At 43.7% G+C, this 19,176-nt stretch overlaps 1 protein-coding gene across 6 annotated transcripts; it reads right to left on the bottom strand.

Moving 5' to 3' along the window:
* Nucleotides 1-890: 890 nt before the first annotated feature.
* Nucleotides 891-10,925, bottom strand: Thg1l (tRNA-histidine guanylyltransferase 1 like). Of its 6 annotated transcripts, XR_011366360.1 has the most exons (7): nucleotides 10,712-10,925; nucleotides 9,610-9,786; nucleotides 8,123-8,292; nucleotides 5,845-5,933; nucleotides 4,338-4,445; nucleotides 2,146-2,430; nucleotides 891-2,033 (listed from the first exon to the last, which is right to left on the bottom strand). XR_011366360.1 is itself a non-coding variant. In XM_069993913.1 (6 exons), exons 1-6 carry the CDS (start codon nucleotides 10,900-10,902, stop codon nucleotides 2,269-2,271), a joined length of 897 nt encoding a protein of 298 aa, XP_069850014.1. In that variant the 5' UTR covers nucleotides 10,903-10,925; the 3' UTR covers nucleotides 891-2,268. The 6 variants fall into 6 exon arrangements, 5 of the variants coding, with proteins under 5 accessions (XP_069850014.1, XP_069850016.1, XP_069850017.1 ...); XM_069993913.1 differs by having other exon boundaries at nucleotides 891-2,430; XM_069993915.1 differs by lacking the exon at nucleotides 10,712-10,925 and adding an exon at nucleotides 10,554-10,601 and having other exon boundaries at nucleotides 891-2,430.
* Between the last annotated feature and the right edge of the window lie 8,251 nt (nucleotides 10,926-19,176).

The following is a 19,176-nucleotide window of genomic DNA, read 5'->3' as shown; positions in this document are numbered from 1 at the left end:
TGGCATCCTGATGCTTCTGGTGTTAAACCAGCGTACTGTTGCTTTAAACCACCTTAACAAAAACTCCAAGCTGTAAAAAAAAATTACTGGCAATCTGAGCAGACAGACAAAAGAGTGCTCAGTCCAGAATTTTAGGACAAAAATCCATCGATGTGCTTTATAGTGTTTCCTGACCCCCAAAGGAGAAAAAGCCCGAAGGTGGTTTTATCTAGAAAACGTCTACCTTAATGCCTTATTTTTTTGGTACATAAAATACTGTCAATTTACCATTAAGTTAATTTGCCTGCCAAGAGCCACACTAGTTTATTTTGCCAGGTAGTCTATCAGGAGACTTTCTGGCTCAAGAGTGGCATTGGCTTTCAAACATATTTCAGAAGCCAGAATCAGATTGCTGAGCCCCAAGTTTTCGTGAGCCTAAACTTAGCATTTTAAAAATAAGCAGTTCAGGGTTTATTTGTTGATGTTTTTTACTTTTACAGTACTGGGGATTGAGCCTAGAGCCTGGTACATGCTGGGAAGCACTCTCTCATGCCATGCCCTTACCACACACACACACACACACACACACATACACACACAGCTTTTGTTACATGTTTTTGACACACACACACACACACACACACACACACACACACACACACACACACACACACACACACACACACACACACACACACTGCTTTTGTTACATGTTGTTTTTGAGGCAAAGCCTTGCTACCTTTGCTGGCCTAGAACCCATGATCCTTCTGGCCTACCAGAGTTGCTGCGATTATAGGTATTCCTCTCTGAGTAATTTTTGTTCATACTGAAGTCTATAAAAGCCTGGTTTGCCCAGAGACTTATACAAAAGTTAGACTCACTTACTGTAAGAAATCAATAAGTAGGCCAAGAAAGTTTAAATCTTTTATTTTTAAATTTTTTTTTTCCTTGAAGAGATCTGAGCAATTACCAAACATGAGCTGCATCTCTTCTTCCTGTGTGTGGGAGAACAGGAAGAGGAAAAAAAAAACTGGCATGGACAGATGGGGTGTCAATTAAGAGAAGGATGAGGCCAGGCATTGCTCTTTCAAAAATACATTTTCTTCTTGGCTGCAGTTCTGTAATGTGAGACCAGGCACTGGGACGTGGACTGTCTCTTAATTAATTCTTAATGGAAGCAAATAACCCTTTTCCTCTAAAATATGAGAGGAGGACAGGAGGAAATGTGCGTCACCTCACCATCCACCCTGTGATCCCCACCCTTCAAGATCATCAACTTGCCTTGGTTTAATGCTGCGGCCAGCGCATCTCTGCTGGCCCACCAGCAGGGAGACCTATTGAGTCCTTCAAGGACACAGGCTACTGGGGCCTCAAGGGGCACACATGCCCACCAGGCTCTTTTCACATAGGATCTCTCACACTGGCACTCGTCTGGCCTCAGCCTGTGGCTGAGATTAAAGGTGTGCACCTCCACACCTGGCCCCTCTGCTCTTGAATTCTGTTACTGCTTCGATTATATAGAGGCTCCCTAAGAATCTTTTTCAGGAAAATCCAACCAGAAAGCAACTTTAACTGAAGTATCTACAGGACATGGAGTACCTGCTCATCCTCATTTCTTCTCATGTTGCCTATCTCTGAATACACGTCTCTTCTTCAGAACCTCTAAGTCAGTGGCTTTGGAAACCACATCCCGGCAAGGCGACGAAGATCATGACATCAACATAAAATCCACTGCTGCCCTGTGTACTCATTAACTCAGCCAATCCTGCCCACTTCAGAGACTGGCACAGAGCCCTGCATCTCCCTGGGATTCCTGAATCCAGGGGTGCCATGCCGGCACGCACCCGTGTGACCTCAGACCTGACGAAGACGGGTGCAGGCGCGGGGTGGCGCAGCGGGCTGCCCGTCACCGGGGCCTCCTGTGGGTGAGAGCCAGGTTTGAGCTCCTCTTCTATCGCAGGTGAAAAGAACTTTTTTATAAGTCTTTCGGCCACAATCTAAAAATGACTCGTCCTGAAAGGCGTGAATACAGTTCTTTCTTTATAAAAATAGTACTGAAATGTTGAAAAAAAAAAAAAAAGTCATGCTCTAACATGGCAGGCAAGCGAGACCTGCCGCCCCCTGCCCACCCCTCCCGGGGCCTTCCCTGCCCGAGCCGTGTCTCACCAGGCCACGCTTGGCAGCGTCTGGCTGGAAAGGCAGCGAGGGCCATCCGAGGCAGGGGGCCGTGGGGGCACCATGGGGAGCCTTGGTGAGTGAGCCTGCCCGGGCAGAAGCAAGCGCCCAGGGTCAGCTGTCCTCCTCCAGGATCTCGGGATGCTCCTTCCAGAAGGCGTCCCCAATGATGTCACAGTGCAGCGCCAAGGGCCTGGCCCGGACCTGGCTCACTTTCATCTTCTGTCCTTCTATCTCCGCGGGCAGCTTAACCTCCTTCGTCGTCACTTCCTCTACCTGTGGGTGAAAGTAAAATGGCGACACTGTGAGCCTGACAGCAGCACTGGGAGAGAAAGAAGATGGCACAGCTCACTTTACACTTGGGGTCACTTCTGCCTGCCCTATTGTGTATTCTGACATGTATGGACTTTGTTACAATTAAAAGTACATTAGGGCCGGATGTCAGTGGCTCACGCCTGTAATCCTAGCTATTCAAGAGGCTGAGATCTGAAGATGGAGGTTTGAAGCCAGCCCAGGCAGGAAAGTCAGGGAGAGTCTTATCTCCATGAACTACCAAAAAAGCCAGAAGTGAAGATGTGGCTCAAGTTGTAGAGCACTAGCCTTGATCAAAAGAAACTCAGGGACAAAGCCTAGGCCCTGCCTGAGTTCAAGCCCCAGGATCAGCACCAAAAAAAAAAAAAAGAAAAAAAAAAAGGAGCTGGGAGAGTGTCTCAGTGGCAGACTGCTTGCCTTGCATGCCTGAGGCCCTGGGTTCGATTCCTTAGCACCACATAAGCAGAAAAAGCTGGTGCTGTGGCTCAAGTGGCGCTGTGGCTCCTACCAGCTAGCCTTGAGCTGAAGAGCTGAGGGACAGCGCCCAGGCCCAGAGTTCAGGCCCCAAGACTGGCAAAAAAAAAAAAAAAGAAAAGAAAAAAGAAAAAGTGCATTAGGGCTGTAGATGTAGCTCCACGGTATAGAGCCTGCCTAGAATGAACCCAGAAGGCCCTGGGTTTGATAGCACCACAAAACAACCGAAAAGTAAATAAACATTTAAAAAATGTTACGTTACTATATTCCCAAAGGTCACCATAGTAAGAACAAAGAAAGGACTGCACCTTTTCTCACAAGCACTGAAAATGTTATTAAAAGTATTTCTCCTCTCCCACCAGCATGAAGAAGTGGTCAGGCCGTCCCAGAGAACAAACGAGTTCTGCAAATATCAGTCACAAAGCTGACATGGGGGGGAGGGGGAATGATGAGCAGCTTGAGCAGCTCTTACAGCGTCCTTTACTACCTGAACCACGTTCACAGCAGGGAACTGTGAGATATGGAAGAAAGCAGAGTTACAGAACTGTGACTGAGAACTGAGGAGAGAAAACAGCAAGACGATGGAGGGCGTAAGCCAATGTAGAGATGCATCAGGAAGCACAGAAGTGATTGTCAACGCCCACAGTTTCATGGACTTTCTTTTTTTTTCTACCACTTGAGCCACAGTGCCACTTCCAGTTTTCTGAGTGGTTTATTGGAGAGTCTCATGGAATTTCTTGCCCGGGCTGGCTTTGAACCTCAATCCTCAGATCTCAGCCTCCTGAGTAGCTAGGATTACAGGCGTGAGCCACCAGTGCTCGGCTTCACAGAATTTCTGAAAGTTACAAAAGTGTAAATATTTATTTCAAATATGGTTTAAAATGTTCTACAAATGCAAACATCTTTCTATTTGTATTGTGCCCCCAGGGAGGGGCTTGAAATGGGAGAGTTCCCTACAAAGAAAAATCAGCACGTGAGAATGGGAATGTGGCTTAGTGGTAGTGTGCGTGCCTAGCATGCATGAAGCCCTCACTAACACAGAAACAGAAAAAGCCAGAAGTGGCGCTGTGGCTCATGTGGCAGGGTGCTAGCCTTGAGCATATGAAGCTCAGGAACAGTGCCCAGGCCCTGAGTTCAAACCTCAGAGAGGGAGGGGAAAGAAAAAAAGGAAGAAAGAAAGATAAGCATGTGAATGTAAAACTTCCATGATTTTACCAACATATGGGGAGATGGCAGGGCATCGCAGACGACCAAATGAGCACTTTCACCAACGATCTATGGCACCACCCAGGGGAAGGATCTGGTGTGTACCCCTAGCGTCAGGCTAGCACAGGGGCAGGCCAGCAAAGCCCAAGAGGTCCACAGTTACTTGTCCTAACACAGCATAGCAGCATTACCTTCTGCCACATCAACACCGTCCCTTTCTTGTACATCAGCGGCTCATTGTTGTAGTTGATGTTGAACTCAGAAAACAGAATCTCCTGCTTGTCTGCTGCGACCGTTCCCTGCGGGAAACACAGAAAGCTGTATGGAAAACCGCATGTCCTCTCTCTTCCCCAGCACGCGCCGTCCACACTGAGTGGAAAGATTTGATTAAATACTGGTTTGGGTTTCTGCGCCAGTACTGGGACTAGAACTCAAGACTTTGAACTCCTGCTCAGCCTGCTTGCTGTGGGCTGGTGCTCTACCACTGAAGACATTCCTCTAGTCCAGCTTTTTGCTGGTGAAGTTGAAGACAAAGTCTCTCAGCCTTTTCTGCCTGGGCTGGCTTTGAATCATGATCCTCTAGTTCTGGCCTCCTGAGTAGCTAGGATTACAGGTGTGAGCCACCAGTGCAGGCTCATTAATAAATGAGTATTATCTTAAGAGCAATTCAACTCTTATCTCCATGTCCACATGGAAAAAACTCTTTTCTGTAGCAAACACTGGCTTTGCCAGTGATGCTCCAAGGGGAGGAAGACTCAATTGTTCGTGAACATGTGGTGCAATATATCACTGGTGTAATCTTTGTGTTTCTTTTTACTATTCCGCCACCGTGCCGCTTCCGCTTTAGAGACAAGAACACTGGGGCTTGGCGAAGACTGTGCAAACTGCCTGAGGTTGACGGTTATCTCCATTCTTCTGAGAGTCAGGATCTAATGAGGTTCCTCCACCTGCACACACCTTCGAGTCTTCCTACGCCATAGAGAAATCTTCACCCGTAGTATATTTGACAATCACAACCACCACATTATGCTCAAGGCGAAACCAGGAGCGGTGGCGGCCATGTCACTTGGTGTCAGAGTCAGACAGCCTGCTGTGACCTGTTCCCTAGCAAGAAAAGCCAGGCTCTATCACACGCTGACAGTGTGCTTCATAGTCTGTGTGACAGGTGCTGTGCCTTTTAATTTATACAAGAAACCTGCGGGGTTGGAACTATGTTTTCTACAGATCATTGTGGAAGAACTGAGGCGGGGGTGAGAGCCTGGCAGAAGCGTGGTTCCCGTGTGGCTGGTTACCCAGAGCCCAGACTATTACTACACGCTGCGATGCCCACGAGGGCCCTGCGTGAAGCTGGGCTGCTGGTCTCACTCCTGCCATCCTAGCTACTCAGGAGGCTGAGATCTGAGGATCACAGTTAGAAGCCAGCCCAGGCAGGGAAGTGCGCAAGATTCTGATCTCCAAAAACAAGCAAAAAGCTGGAAGTGGAGCTGTGGCTCAAGTGGTAGAAAGTGCTATCCCTGAGCACAAAAGCTCCGGATCAAATGCTCAGGCATTCATTCAAGCCTCAGTATTGACACAAAACAACAACAACCAACAAAGCTATAAAGGGAGCTAAAGAACATAAAGGGAACCTAAAATAATGTTAGGGAAAGAGGGCAGCACACTGTCCGGCTCGGCACTCTGCAGTGAAATCTCTCTTACCTTGAGTCTCTCTTGGGCTTGTACAGGTGTGAGTCCAGCTTGCTGTACAAGTGCCCAGAAAACTGTGTTATAAAGATTATTGATGTGACCTGTAAGAACAACACGATGCTCTTTATATTTGCAAGATCTTTAATACCTATTCCTCCAGAAATATAAGAAATATAAGAGGCCTGCCCCTCTCTTTAAGTGGAAAGCTCAGTAACATTTGCTGGCTTCTTTTTTTTTTTTTTTTGGTTGGTCGTGGGGCTTGAACTCTGGGCCTGAGTGCTGTCCCTCAGCTCCGCAGCTCAAGGTGAGCGCTCTACCACTTGAGCTACAGCGCCACTTCCGGTTTTCTGGTGGTTTACTGGAGATAGGAGTTTCACGGGCTGGGCACCAGTGGCTCATGCCTGTAATCCTAGCTACTCAGGAGGCTAAGATCTGAGGAACACAGTTCAAAGCCAACCTGGGCAGGAAAGGCCAGGAGACTCACCTCCAATAAACCACTACAAAACCGGAAGTAGTGCTGTGGCTCACACAGTAGAGCATTTGCCTTGAGCTGAAGAACACAGGGACAGTGCCCAAGTCCAAAGTTCAGGCCCCAAAACCAACCAAAAAAAACAAGTTTAACGGACTTTCCTACCCAGGCTGGCTTTGAACTGCGATCCTGAGATCTCAGCCTCCTGAGTAGCTAGGATTACAGGTGCGAGCCACCAATGTCTGGCTACATTTGGTGGCTTCTAAGAGAAGGGGAAGGCAGAAAGAACTAACTTCCTGACCACAGCTCTGCTGGGTGATTTCAGTAATATCTTACCCAAACCTGCGAACCTGGGAGTTCATGTTCTGATATCTGCAAAGTCATTGGTATTATCCCAATCTCTTTCCCAGTTCTGACAAAAGCAGACTACACCAAACGAGTGAAAGTCTCACAGACACCAGTCACACACGGCAGATGTCAGGATTCAAATACCCACATATGTGCATGGCAGGTGAGCAAATGCAGCAGTGGGGCTCACTGGACAGCACGCTGAAAATGAACTTGCACAACTTGTGGGTGGGATAGGAGGGAAAAACTGGGAGAGAGATCGAGGAAAGGGGTGACACTGTCCAAAAAGAAATGTACTCTTCACCTGACTTATATAACTGTACCCCATTTGTACATCACCTTTATAATAACATTAAACGCACACACACACACACACACACACACACACACACACACACACACACACACACACACACACACACACACACACACACACACACACACACACACACACACACACACACACACACACACACACACACACACACACAGCTCAGGGACAGAGCCTAGGCCCTGAATTCTTCAAGCCCTAGGATCAGTATCAGAAGAAAAAAAAAAAAAAAAAAAGAAAATGAGTTTAGTAATGAGCGAGGATGCATAGTGTGAACTTTAAAATATTTACCTCTCTCTATCCTAAGTTCTGATTGCAAACTCAAAGGCTGAATTTTTCACCTTTTGTTTCCCCCGGTCATGGGGCTTGAACTCTGCTGTCCCTCAGCTCTTCAACTCAAAGCTAGCATTCTACCACTTGAGCCATGGCACCACTTCCGGTTTTCTGGTGGTTTATTGGAGATAAGAGTTTCATGGCTTTTCCTGCCTGGGCTGGCTTTGAACGGTGATCCTCAGATCTCAGCCTCCTGAGTAGCTAGGATTACACAAGTGAGCCACCGGCGCCTGGCTTAATTTTTCATCTTGTACAATTTTTTTTTTTTAAATGTGCACAGCAGTGGGTGACCCCCAGGGAACAAAAGGAGGTGGCAGAGACTGTGTGACACACTGCCATTCTAGTGTCACAGCAAGAAGGCAGCTGCCAGTGCAAAGGCTCAAGAATACGGCCCCAGCATTACACACAAAAAAAACAACCAAACAACAACAAAACCAGACAGTTTTCATAAGAAATCTCCCTAATTTGTCAAACATTTTTCACTAAAGAAAATTTTTTTTTAGCTGGGTGTGGTAACAGACACCTATAATCACAGCACTTGGGAGACTAAGACAGGAGGATCTTGAGTTTGAGGCTAGCCTGGGCTACATAGCAAGATCTTGTCTGATAAGTTACACACACACACACACACACACACACACGTATATATATGTGGATCATGGTTCAAAAAATCCTCTCTGTCTTAGAGAAAGAGAGAGAGAGTGTGTTTTGGTAAATATTACATTCCAAACAAAATACTTGTTAGCCTAACCTGGATCACATCAACACCTGTCACTAATTTGTGCCAAACTGTATACGGTGCCACTTACAATCGACCTGCCGCCAGCTGAGATAGTCCTTTAAGGTTTGGTTGTTTGGATAGACCACGACTCTTCCATCAAAGCCTGGGGGATACAGAAGCGGCTGGTCCTCAAAGTACTCCCGCCAATAAAACACGTAACTGGAGGCGAACTGCGAGGCCACAAGAGTCATGAACTTACTTGCAAATGGAAAGCATGAAGGGTGGAGCAAGAGAAGAAAACAATGTGAGACATTCATTCCGTGCTGACCGGACCTCTGGTGCACAACAGAGAGGTTACACAAACTGCCCGTGAATGGGGAGATAATATACCTTCAGCTAAGCCAAACTGTTTTAGTACTTCAGTTACGTTATTTTAAAGGTAGCCTATCTCTCCCTCCAGATCTATCTAGTTACTAACACCAACTTTTCTCTGTAGGATGTGATGTAAATTTGTGGTTTGTTGTTTTTTTTTTAATTTAGATGCACTGTACTCATAAACTGACATGTTGAATTGATATTCTTTTATATACCTACTTAAAAGATAATAAGTTTTAAAAGAGTTTTGTTTATCCTTTTGGAGTCTTGGGTAGAAATGAACCATTGCTTTAAAAACACACCAATTCATTATATGACTTTTTTTCTTGTAAAAGTTCCAAAATACTGCCAAATTAAATCCTAGATTTGTCTATTTTACACGTAGACCCTCCTTAACTGAAAGTTTAAATAGAGGGGAAAAAAAGAGTGCTGGAAGGGGTAAGAGCAATCGGAATATACTGTAAAAGTAACAATGAAATCTCCCTCTGCATAACTATGTAAACCATTTTTTAAAAAGGTTTAAATAATAGTGCAATGCATGCAGGATTTACACTGGCTAAAGCTAACCCACAGACCATTAATATGTGTCTACATGATTTTTTGTGTGTGTTTTGAGGAAGGGTCTCATCATGTACCGAGGCTAGCCTTGAACTCATAATCAGCCTCCTGAGTGGGGTATTATAGACATGAGCCACCATGCTCAGCTTTGTTTCTAGTTTAAAAATACCAGACCAGTCTAGAACCTAATCTGATGGGATACAGAGGGGAAGGAATCAGACAAAGAACACATATAAACACTCAGATGGAAGGACAATAGTCTAAACAGGAAATATGCCTGGTGCTGGTGACTCATGTCTACAATCCTGGCAACTCAGGAGGCTGAGATCTGTGGATCATGGTTCAAAAACCGTCTGGAAACAAAAATCCTCAAGACATTCATCTCCAATTAGCCAGCAAAAAGCTGAAGGTGTGGCTCAAGTGGCAGAGTGCCAGTTATTAATGGGGAAAAGCCAAGGAGAAACACAAGGTCCTGAGTGCTGGCACAAATGTATATATGTACAGGTAATATGCAGACACTCTGCCAGTACAAATCCTGCAGACATCATCTGTACTTTGTGAGGTCTCAGCTACAGCCAAAGCAACAGAAAAAACAGGTGCTGGAAGAAAGGTTCTGCAGAAAGAAGGCAGCTGTGGGAGTACCTGGCTCTTCGTTTAAACCAATTGCTCTTCCGCCTGAACACAAAGCTGTACTCATCGCTCTGTCCATATGCCAGTACAATGTCCTCCAATTCTTCCATGACAGTCTGGGCACATCTGGTCATCAGGTGGAGAGCTCGTTTGTCATTAGGTTTGGCAAAGTTGTGTCTTTCAGCAAACCTTCATAGAAGGAGAGAAGAGGGAAAAGGGCAGGGATAGACAAGTTTGCCATTGTTCACACAGGTTTGCCATTTACTACACAGAACACTGATGCAGGTCAAAGAAGATACTGTAACAGTGTAGCTAGCTAGCTACAATACAATACATTTCCTTACCAAAAGGGACATAATTTCTAAGCCTCAGTTCCCTTTTCTGTGAAAGGCAGATAAGAGAATTTACTTCATTGAGGGGCCCAGAAGATTTTAGGCCTGCCTCCTATTAGTGCTCTATAAATATTGGTTACAAAGATAACTATTAACAAGGTAACCTTTTAAAAAACTAAATTCCAATCTTTGTTATATTTTCTCCCTTTTTCTGACTCTCCGCTGTTCCTGATAACCATAAAGCCAGGCCCAGGTCTCTGAGCAGCACAGAAAAAGACAAATACACAGGATAGCTGGAAAGTCGGCTTACCAGCCTAAATAATGATTTTTTAAAATACAGATCTGTATTATCTTTAAGTTGTACAAAGCCGTTGCCATTCAACAAATCGGTTTTTGAATGCATCTCGATCGATGTCGTCCCTTTCATCATTCTGACCCCTCCCAGCCCAACCCCTCCCCTCAATTTTCTTAATTTCACAGGCTATGCATTGACTAATATGACTGCATCCTCCCCCTCTTCTTCCTCTCTTCAATAATGATGCTTTCCCCCCAATCACGTTCTTGTTAGGAGGCTATGTTCACTTAACACGAACACTCCAGACCAGCTGCTCACTTGCCGAGTACCTTGTCCCCATTTAACACCTTTAGTCAAGCCAGCACCGGAAGCCCAGTCCCAGACGGCAGGCCAGGCCGCGCGCTCATTGGCTGCCGCGTTGCCGTGGAAACCGTAACTCTCCCGGAAGTGCCGGCCGGGCACGCGGTCCCGCGCCCAGCTAGCTCACCGGTGGAAGCTCCGGCCGTCCAGCCGCACGACCACCCAGCAGTGAGGTAGGCAGGTGTCGTCGGTCTCGAAGTCCCGCACGTACGCAAACTTGCTCTTTGCCATGGTCGCCCCCAGTCTCAGGCGCCGTCTCAGATTGACGGAAGACGCGGCCAAGCAGTGGCGAAACTTAGCGGTGCGGGCGGCCCACATTCCCCGTGCGGAAGAGAGAGAGGGCCGCTTAGCCCCGCCCCGGAAGTTGCTGTTGCTCTCCGTGGCCGCTCTAGCCACCGTGGAGGTCTGTATCTCGTTCTCCTCTCCTGGCGTACCAGCTTTCTTTCGCCTTCCCCCCCACCTGCAAGGACTCATGAAAGTCTTAAAACGTTCTTCGATGGCTACTTTGAGAGTGTATTTGGAATTTTTTTGCCCCTCTTAAGTAGCATTTATTAATGCATTGTAGACAAGGTTGAATATTCGGAATGAACGCTTTGCCCCCTCCCATAAAATAATTGTGGGCGGGACTTGGAGGAAGCGATGATCACTGATCCCGTACTGAGCCTAGCCTAGACGACTCCTGATAGGAGTTGCCTGCAAGGTTACTGGGCAAGGAGAGAGCTGGTTGGGCCAGATTGAGCTGTGGGCTGTGTCTCTCCAAGGAAGCTGAGTGACAGGGAAGGCTCAGCGTGATGCTTGGATGTCTCAGGAGAGCCATGCAACATGCCAAAACAACGAGAGAGAGAGAGAGAGAGAGAGAGAGAGAGAGAGAGAGAGAGAGAGAGAGAGAGAGAGAGAGAGAGAGAGAGAGAGAGAGAGAGAGAGAGAGAGAGAGAGAGAGAGAGAGAGAGAGAGAGAGAGAGAGAGAGAGAGAGAGAGAGAGAGAGAGAGAGAGAGAGAGAGAGAGAGAGAGAGAAATTCCTAGTACCAGGCTGAAGGTCATGTACATGAGAGACCTCTGTTCCCCCTTCACCTCAACCCAGTTCTCCAGAGGAATGAAAACCTTCGGAGACGGTGCTGCAGAGGATCTCAGGACCAGACTGTGTCTTCCCCTCTGTTTGTGATCCCTATTGCTGCCTGTGGAGCTCAGTGAAAACCTGCGGCAGAAAGTCTGGTCTGTGCTAGGACAGGATGAGGAGAAGGAGGAGAAGTAAGGCTTAAGTAGTGTTGAGATCATACATCAAGACTGCAGAAACAGAGCTTCAAGTTATCAAAGTGACTAAAAGATGAGGGGTCCACTCAAAATATTGATTGAAGATAAATCAGAGTAGCCAGGGCATCAGTGGTTTGCAGCTACTCAGGAGGTTGAGATCTGAGGATTGAGGTTCAAAGCCAGCCTAGGCAGGAAAGTCCAGTGAACCAACAAAAAGCTGTTAGTGGAGTTGTGACTCAAATGGCAGAGCACCAGCGTTGAACAAAAAAACTGAGCAAGAATTCAAGACCTTGAGTTCAAACCTCAGAACCAGCACAAAAGGAAATGTGATATGTATGTACAGTAGGGTGCTATTCAGCCTTAAAAAGGAAGGAAATGGACAGATGTTACAAGAATGACCTTTGAGAACATAATGACATGTGAAATAAGCTGTCACAAAAACACAATGTGCCATTATATTCATATGAGGTGCCTGAAGTAGTCAAATCCATAGACAGAAAGTAGAAAGATGGATGCAAGGGAAAGCAGGTTGATAAGAATGTAATTAGCAGTAATCGTACAACTAAATATGGGTAAGATGGCAGGTTTTTTGTCTGGTTTTTCATTATTAAAACCAGGTAGATAAATTCTATACTCAAGTGTTGATGACCCAGCTGAATACTGGCCTCTATTTCTACTCCTTAGATGATGACTTGCTCACTGTGGTTAAGAAAATAAAAATGGATTGCTGTGGGGATGGATGTCCCCTGTAATTTCTCTTCCTCAGAGCTGACTCAGTGATTTGTGCTAAGAGCTGCATTAAGTGAATGAGACTAGGGGTGGAAGGAGGTAAGAAGGAATAATTTGTTTTTGTAATCTCCTTCCCTCTCTGAACCTGTCTAACCCTGGCTGTGAGTCACTGATCTGCTTTCAGGAATGGTGTCTAGTTCTGTCATAACTAAGGCATTTAAAAGCAGTAGAGTGTACAAAGATACCAAAAACAAAAAACAAAATCCCACAACTAGTGACTGTAGGGCTCTGAGATGTCTGTGTTTTCCTGCTTACATAACTCAGTGTGAGTGGATTTTATTTCTAAATAATAGACATTGGCTGTATGGGCTTAAATGGATACATTCTTTTACTGCTTAGCAAAAGTCCAGACATTTCTGTATGGCTTCAAAAAAGAGAGGTTAGGAGAAGAAATATAGGAGATTAGATGTATATTTCTTAGTCTCCCCAAGAATTTCCAAGATGTAACTTGAAAGTAATCTTCCCTGACAGCTAGGAAGCAGCCAGTAAATGTTCGTCAAATGACTCAGACACTAATTTCTCTGTGTGTGTGTGTGTGTGTGTGTGTGTGTGTGTGTGTGTGTGTGTGTGTGTGTGTGTGTGTGTGTGTGTGTGTGTGTGTGTGTGTGTGTGTGTGTGTGTTGTGTGTGTGTGTGACGGTACTAGGGCTTGAACTCAGGCACTGTTCCTTAGATTATTTACTAATGAATAGAACTCTACCACTTGAACCACAGCTCTACTTCCATCTTTTTGCTGGGTAGAGATAAGAGTCTCACAGACTTTCCTGCCTGCACTGGCTTTGAACTGCAATCCTCAGATCTCAGCCTTCTTAGTAGCTAGGATTACAGTTGCGAGCCACCAGCACCCAGCTAATGAATTCCTTTTTTGCATAGGTAACTGGTTTAAATATATATATATTAGTTTCAATTCAATTAATAAATTTAATACAAATGTTCATAGTAGCTGTGCTTTTGTGTTCTTTTTCTTGCTAGTTAGTAATTCCATTTAAAAAATCTTGGCCAGCAAAAAAAGGGGTCTTACTATCACAAACTTTGATCTGACATGTTTGTCACCGTCCCTCCTCCCCCCCCCCCCCCCAACGTGGATCTGTTTAACTGGGACATCTATTCCAGAAACAAAGAAAAGCCTATTGATGAAAGAGAAGACCCCTGTAAGCTTCAATAAAAACTTGTGGGATTAAAAGTCATTGTCATTCTCTCCCTAGAGATGATTCACTTTCAGTCCAAAGTGAAACAGTCATGGTGAGGTTATTTTATTCAGCAGGCGCTTTAAGAAAGTAACTGTCTCTAACTACACAGCAACCACCAGGGTCTCTGAACTTAGAAACTAAAGGTTATCTTACTTTCTCAGCTATAACCCTTTCATGTACTTTTTAGACAGGAGGAAAACTTTTAATTCAGACATCTTGTTCAACATCCTGCTTTGGTTTGGAGTGGAGTCAAGCCATTCATATAGATGCGATGAACTTCAAAGAGAATAGGATGACATTTTGAGTAAATTCAGGAGTGTGAATGATGCATACCAAATGGATTGTGGGACATGCAAAGATACAAAAAAGAGATGGAAAATGGGACGAAGGAGAAAGAATAATGAGCAAAACCTAAAGATTTGGGCCTTGACAGCGCTGCTGATGGCTTAAGAAAATCAAAAAATCCAGCCAAGATATAGAGTGAAAGAGACTGGAAGTGTCTGTGCCAGCTGGGTGTCTTTTGATACTTTAGATGTTCAGTGTGATCAAAAGGAAGAGATTAGCTTGGTGGCTCATGCCTGTAATCATAACTACTCAAGGAGTCTGAGATCTGAGGATAGCAGTTTGCAGCCAGTGTAATCAGGAAAGTCTGTTACTCTTACTTCTAATTAACCAGCAAAAAGCCAGAAATGGTGCTGTGTCTCAATGGTAGAGTGCTAGCCTTGAGTGGAGAAAGCAAAAGGACATCACTCAGGCACTGAGTTCAAGCCCCAATACAGGGGAAGGAAGGAAGGAAGGAAGGAAGGAAGGGAGGGAAGGAGGGAGGGAGGGAGGGAGGGAGGGAGAAAGAAAGGAAGAGATTATTTAAGTAAAACAGTAAAAAATATTTTTAAGTAAAATCAGGATTTGCTTTTTTTTTTTTTGTCGGTCATGGGGCTTGAACTTTGGGCCTGGGCGCTGTCCCTTAGCTCTTCAGCTCAAGGTAAGTGCTCTACCACTTGAGCTACAGCACCACTCCCTGCTTTTTTTTTTAGAAAGAGCAAAGCACTGAGATATTTTTAAATAATACATAGAATGTTATTAATACAGAGTAGTCATGTTTAATTAAATATATAGACTACCACAGAACTAGGAGCTTTTTATAGGGCTGCATATTGAATGCTAGGTAATAATTTAGCTCTGAACAGAATGAAACAGGCAGATGTGTTTCCATTCAATATTTTCCAATGACTGAACTGTTCCATTGAATAAGTTGATTTGAAATCCTCATGCTCAATGCAAAATGGAATCTGGAATATGAACTGGCTTTTCTCTTTAGCCTATATTGTTACCCATTATCATGCCATGGAAATTAAAGATGGAAGAAAACCCAAAAAGAATTTGAAGAATGGGAAGAATTATGTCCTAATCTAAACTTAATAAGATCATCTTTTACTTTAATAATGGGGAGGGGGGACATGAATGATAACTACTTCCCTAGCCTGATTTTGATGACTTTTTTTGGATAATTGGGGGAAAACTGTCTCCTTGAACACTAGTACACAGAACTTCTTAGTATTTCTGGCATAGTTTGCCACAGATCCTGTGCAGATCTTGAACAGCTGTGAAGGTGGGCAGAGATGTAGAAGGATTCGAGAGCCAGTGGAGAATACTATCACGGACACCACATCTATGCACACCATTAAGGGAATTTTTTTCTCTCCAAGATGTTTTCGTTTTCAAGAGCAGTCAGCAGTTCTACTCCCTTGGATTTCACTCATCACCAGGGCATGCTCGATGTGCTTACAGCTGCCATGTAAGTCAGAAGATTTATCTCCATATTCCTAGTTCACCAGGCTTGATGATTCTCAACCAGGCAGAGAGATCCTTGAGATTTATGTCCAATTAATGAGCAACAAGGTGGAAGTGGAAGTCATGCCTGTCATCTTAGTTACTCAGGAGCCTGAGCTATGAAGATTGCAGTTCCAAGCCGGCCCAGGCAGAGAAATCCTCAAGACTCTTATCTCCAACTAGCCGGTGGAATTGGCGTCATGGCTTAAGTGATAGAATGCTTGCCAGGGGTGAAATAACTAAGCAAGAATGTGAGACCCCGAGTTGAAGCTCCATTACCAGCTCATACACATATACACGCAGACTGCTGTTCAACATAGGATCACAGAAGCAAATAAATGATGAGTCACAGACAGTATTATGACATCATTTTAGCCACTCAAAGAGTTAGAGATCATAAACCTTAACAATCATAAAAAAGAACCACTGTTAGGAGAGAAGAGAAAAAAGGGAATATATGAGTTTTCTAGGGATGCTGGAACAAAGTACTACATACTGGGTGGCTTAAAATAAAAAATGTATTTTGTCACAGTTTCAAAATTAAACTGCGGTAGAAAAGCATTTTCTCTGAGGGAGAAATCTGTTAAATGCCTCTTTCTTCTGTTAGCTCCTAACCATTCTTGGCATTCCTCAGCATGTAAATATCTAACTCTAATCTCTGTCTACATCTTTACATTTTTCTTGTTTCCTCCTTATAAGGACACTTGTCACTGATTTAGAGTTCACCAAAATCCAGTGTGATCTCATCTGAATCCTTAAGGGATTACATCTCTAGACACCCTATTTCCAAATAAAGTCACACTCCAAGGTTCTGAGCACAGACATATTACACTACTTAACATACTGGCAAGAAAGTTGAACAGAGTCTTTAACTCCCATTTCCTGCTTGAGGAGCAGGAAATGTTTCTCTTCTCCATGTCTCCTACTTTAATCCTGTTTTACTAAAATAAATCTCTGTTAAAACTTTAAAAAGGGAGAAAGAAATATAGAAAGGAAGGAAAGAAAGGAGAGGAAGGGACAGAAAGAAAGAAGGAAACTGACTTGTAATCCTAGCTCATTAGGAGAATCTTAGCTTGAAAACAGCCGAGGCAGAAAAGTCTGAGCCAGTCCATCTCCAAAATAACAAGCAAAATACTGCACTGGAGGCAAGGCTCAAGTGGTATAATGACAGCTGAGCAAGCAAGCCAACCAAACTAAAGGCCCTGAGTCAAACCCAAATAGACCATCAAACAAAACCCCAGAAGAAATCTGATAGAAATGGCCACTGGAGGTAGAGCTCTGATATTAAATAGACACTACTTCCTGCTGGGTCTTATATCATCAAAGAGCCAACTACTGAAATTAGTAACTTACACTGATACTGATTGATACCCTTCTTTGAGAGATGAGAAAAGAGAACAAAAATCTATCAAACTCATTACAAAATCAAAAGCATTCATTAATAGAAACATTCTGAGTGGAGCCAAGATATTAGTTATGACAAAAACTTCAAAAGAAAACTTAAAAATCATTTTGAAGCTGGGCAGCAGTGGCCCACGCCTGTAATCCTAGCTATTCAGAAAGCTGAGATCTGAGGATCATGGTTCAAAGCCAGCCCTGGTAGGAAAGTCTGTGAGACTCTTATCTCTAAAAAACCACTCACAAAACCGAAAGTGGTGCTTTGGCTCAAATGGTAGAGCACTAGCCTTGAGCTGAAGAAAGGTGGGATAGCGTCCAGGCCGAGTTCAAGCCCCATGACTGACAAAAAGCAAAACAAAAACCTCATTTTGAAGCGTTAAATAAACTCGAACAATAACACAGTAAACATTAATAAAAATAGTAAAAGTTGAAATTTTAGAGCTGAAAAGTGCAATTAGCTGGGCACCAGTGGCTCATGCCTGTCATCCTAGCTACTCAGGAGGCTGAGATCTGAGACAGAAAAGTCCAGACAGAAAAGTCCCTGAGGGACTCTTATCTCCAATTGAACACTCAAAAACCAGAAGTGGCACCATGGCCCAAAATGGTAGAGTGCCCACCTTGAAGCAAAAAGAGCTCAGGGATAATGCCCAGGCCTTGAGTTCAAGCCCAACCACCAACCAAAATAAAAAAAAAGATTGAAATAAAATTTACAGTAGCTTAGCAACAAAACTGAGATAGTAGAAAAAGTAGAAAGCTTGAAGATAAACTGAAATTATCCAATCCGAAGAAGAGATAAGATTGAAATGAAGAGAACTGCAGAGCCTTGCAGAGTAGTAAGAAGTGATCCCAACACGTGTAAGTGGATGTCCCAGAAAGAAAGGAAAAGCAGAATGGGAAGGAAAATATTAAACATATATTCTGTCTATAGGAGAAATACATTAGATTTAAAATACATTGGACTGAAAGCAATTGTATGAGGAAAGATATATACAAAGCAACTGCAACTATAAGAAATCTAGAAAGACTACGTTGATATATGAAAAGTCATTAGAGATTGGAAAGAATATTTCATAATGACAAAAGGGTTCATCCATCAGAACGATAGTGTTTACAAACCTATCTGTATAAACACTGTCCCAAAATATGTGGAGACAACACTGACAAGAACAAAAAGGACAAAGCCTTCCCAGGATTCCATTTTGGATATTTCAAGATTTCTTTCTGATTAATTAATAATGTAACTGGTTAGTAAGTCAGAATTGATAGGCAGAATACTTGAGCATCATGGTCAATCATTATTTGACCATTATATCAATTATTATTCTAGTTGAGAACACTCTAGCCAACAACAGTAGAATATACATTCTTTTGAAGTACAGATGAAGTATTCTTCAGAATGGACAATATGCAAGGTCAATAAGTCATTCAACATTTATAAAGACTGCAGACTGGTATCGTACAAAGCATGTTCTTTGACTACAATGGAATGAAACTAGAATTTGATTAAAAAATTACAATTGCCATGTATTGAAAAATAAACATCTCTAAAGGTCAGAAAGGAAATCACCAGGAATATGAGAAAATATCTGAATGAAATAAAGCCACAACATACAACAAAATGAATGCAAAGTAGATACAGTAATACGGAGGGAAACTGAGATTTTCAATAGCAATTTTTTTTATTGTGGTTAAAAAGTCCTGACAGAAATACTGATGACTCTTGTTCTCAAAATGACATGTTTAATTGAGACTCCTTTGTATAACTGCTAAAGATAATTTAAAAAAAGAAAAAGAAAACAATGATCTAGGTATAGTGGTACATGCATGTAATCCCAGCACTCAGAAGGCTGACTCCAGAGGATCACAAGTCCACCCTGTGCTACATGAAACGCTACCAAAAAGAAAAAGGGGAAGCAGATGGCTCATGCCCATAATCCTAGCTACTCAGGAGCTTGAGATCTGATGATGACAGTTCAAAGCCAGCCTGGGCAGAAAAGGCTTTAAGATGCTTATCACCAACTAAGTATCAAAAATGTCAGAAGTGGATCTGTGGCACAAGAGGTTGAGTACTGGCCTTGAACACGCCAGTGCCTACATCTTGAGTTCAAGCCACAGGACTGGCAAAAAAAAAAAG

This window comes from Dipodomys merriami, unplaced genomic scaffold, assembly GCF_024711535.1.
Source record: "Dipodomys merriami isolate MVZ:Mamm:240054 unplaced genomic scaffold, mDipMer1.0.p SCAF_44, whole genome shotgun sequence".
NCBI lineage: Eukaryota > Metazoa > Chordata > Mammalia > Rodentia > Heteromyidae > Dipodomys > Dipodomys merriami.
The sequence above is the reverse complement of the archived record's forward strand: the minus strand, read 5'-3'. Positions and strand labels throughout refer to the sequence as shown.

Coding starts and splice junctions, on each gene's coding strand:
- Thg1l (XM_069993913.1), bottom strand. CDS start 10,902: ATGTGGGCCGCCCGCACCGCTAAGTTTCGCCACTGCTTGGCCGCGTCT. Junction 9,787..10,711: donor GACGGCCGGAGCTTCCACCG/GTGAGCTAGCTG, acceptor CCTTCTATGAAG/GTTTGCTGAAAGACACAACT. Junction 8,293..9,609: donor TGGTTTAAACGAAGAGCCAG/GTACTCCCACAG, acceptor TCCATTTGCAAG/TAAGTTCATGACTCTTGTGG.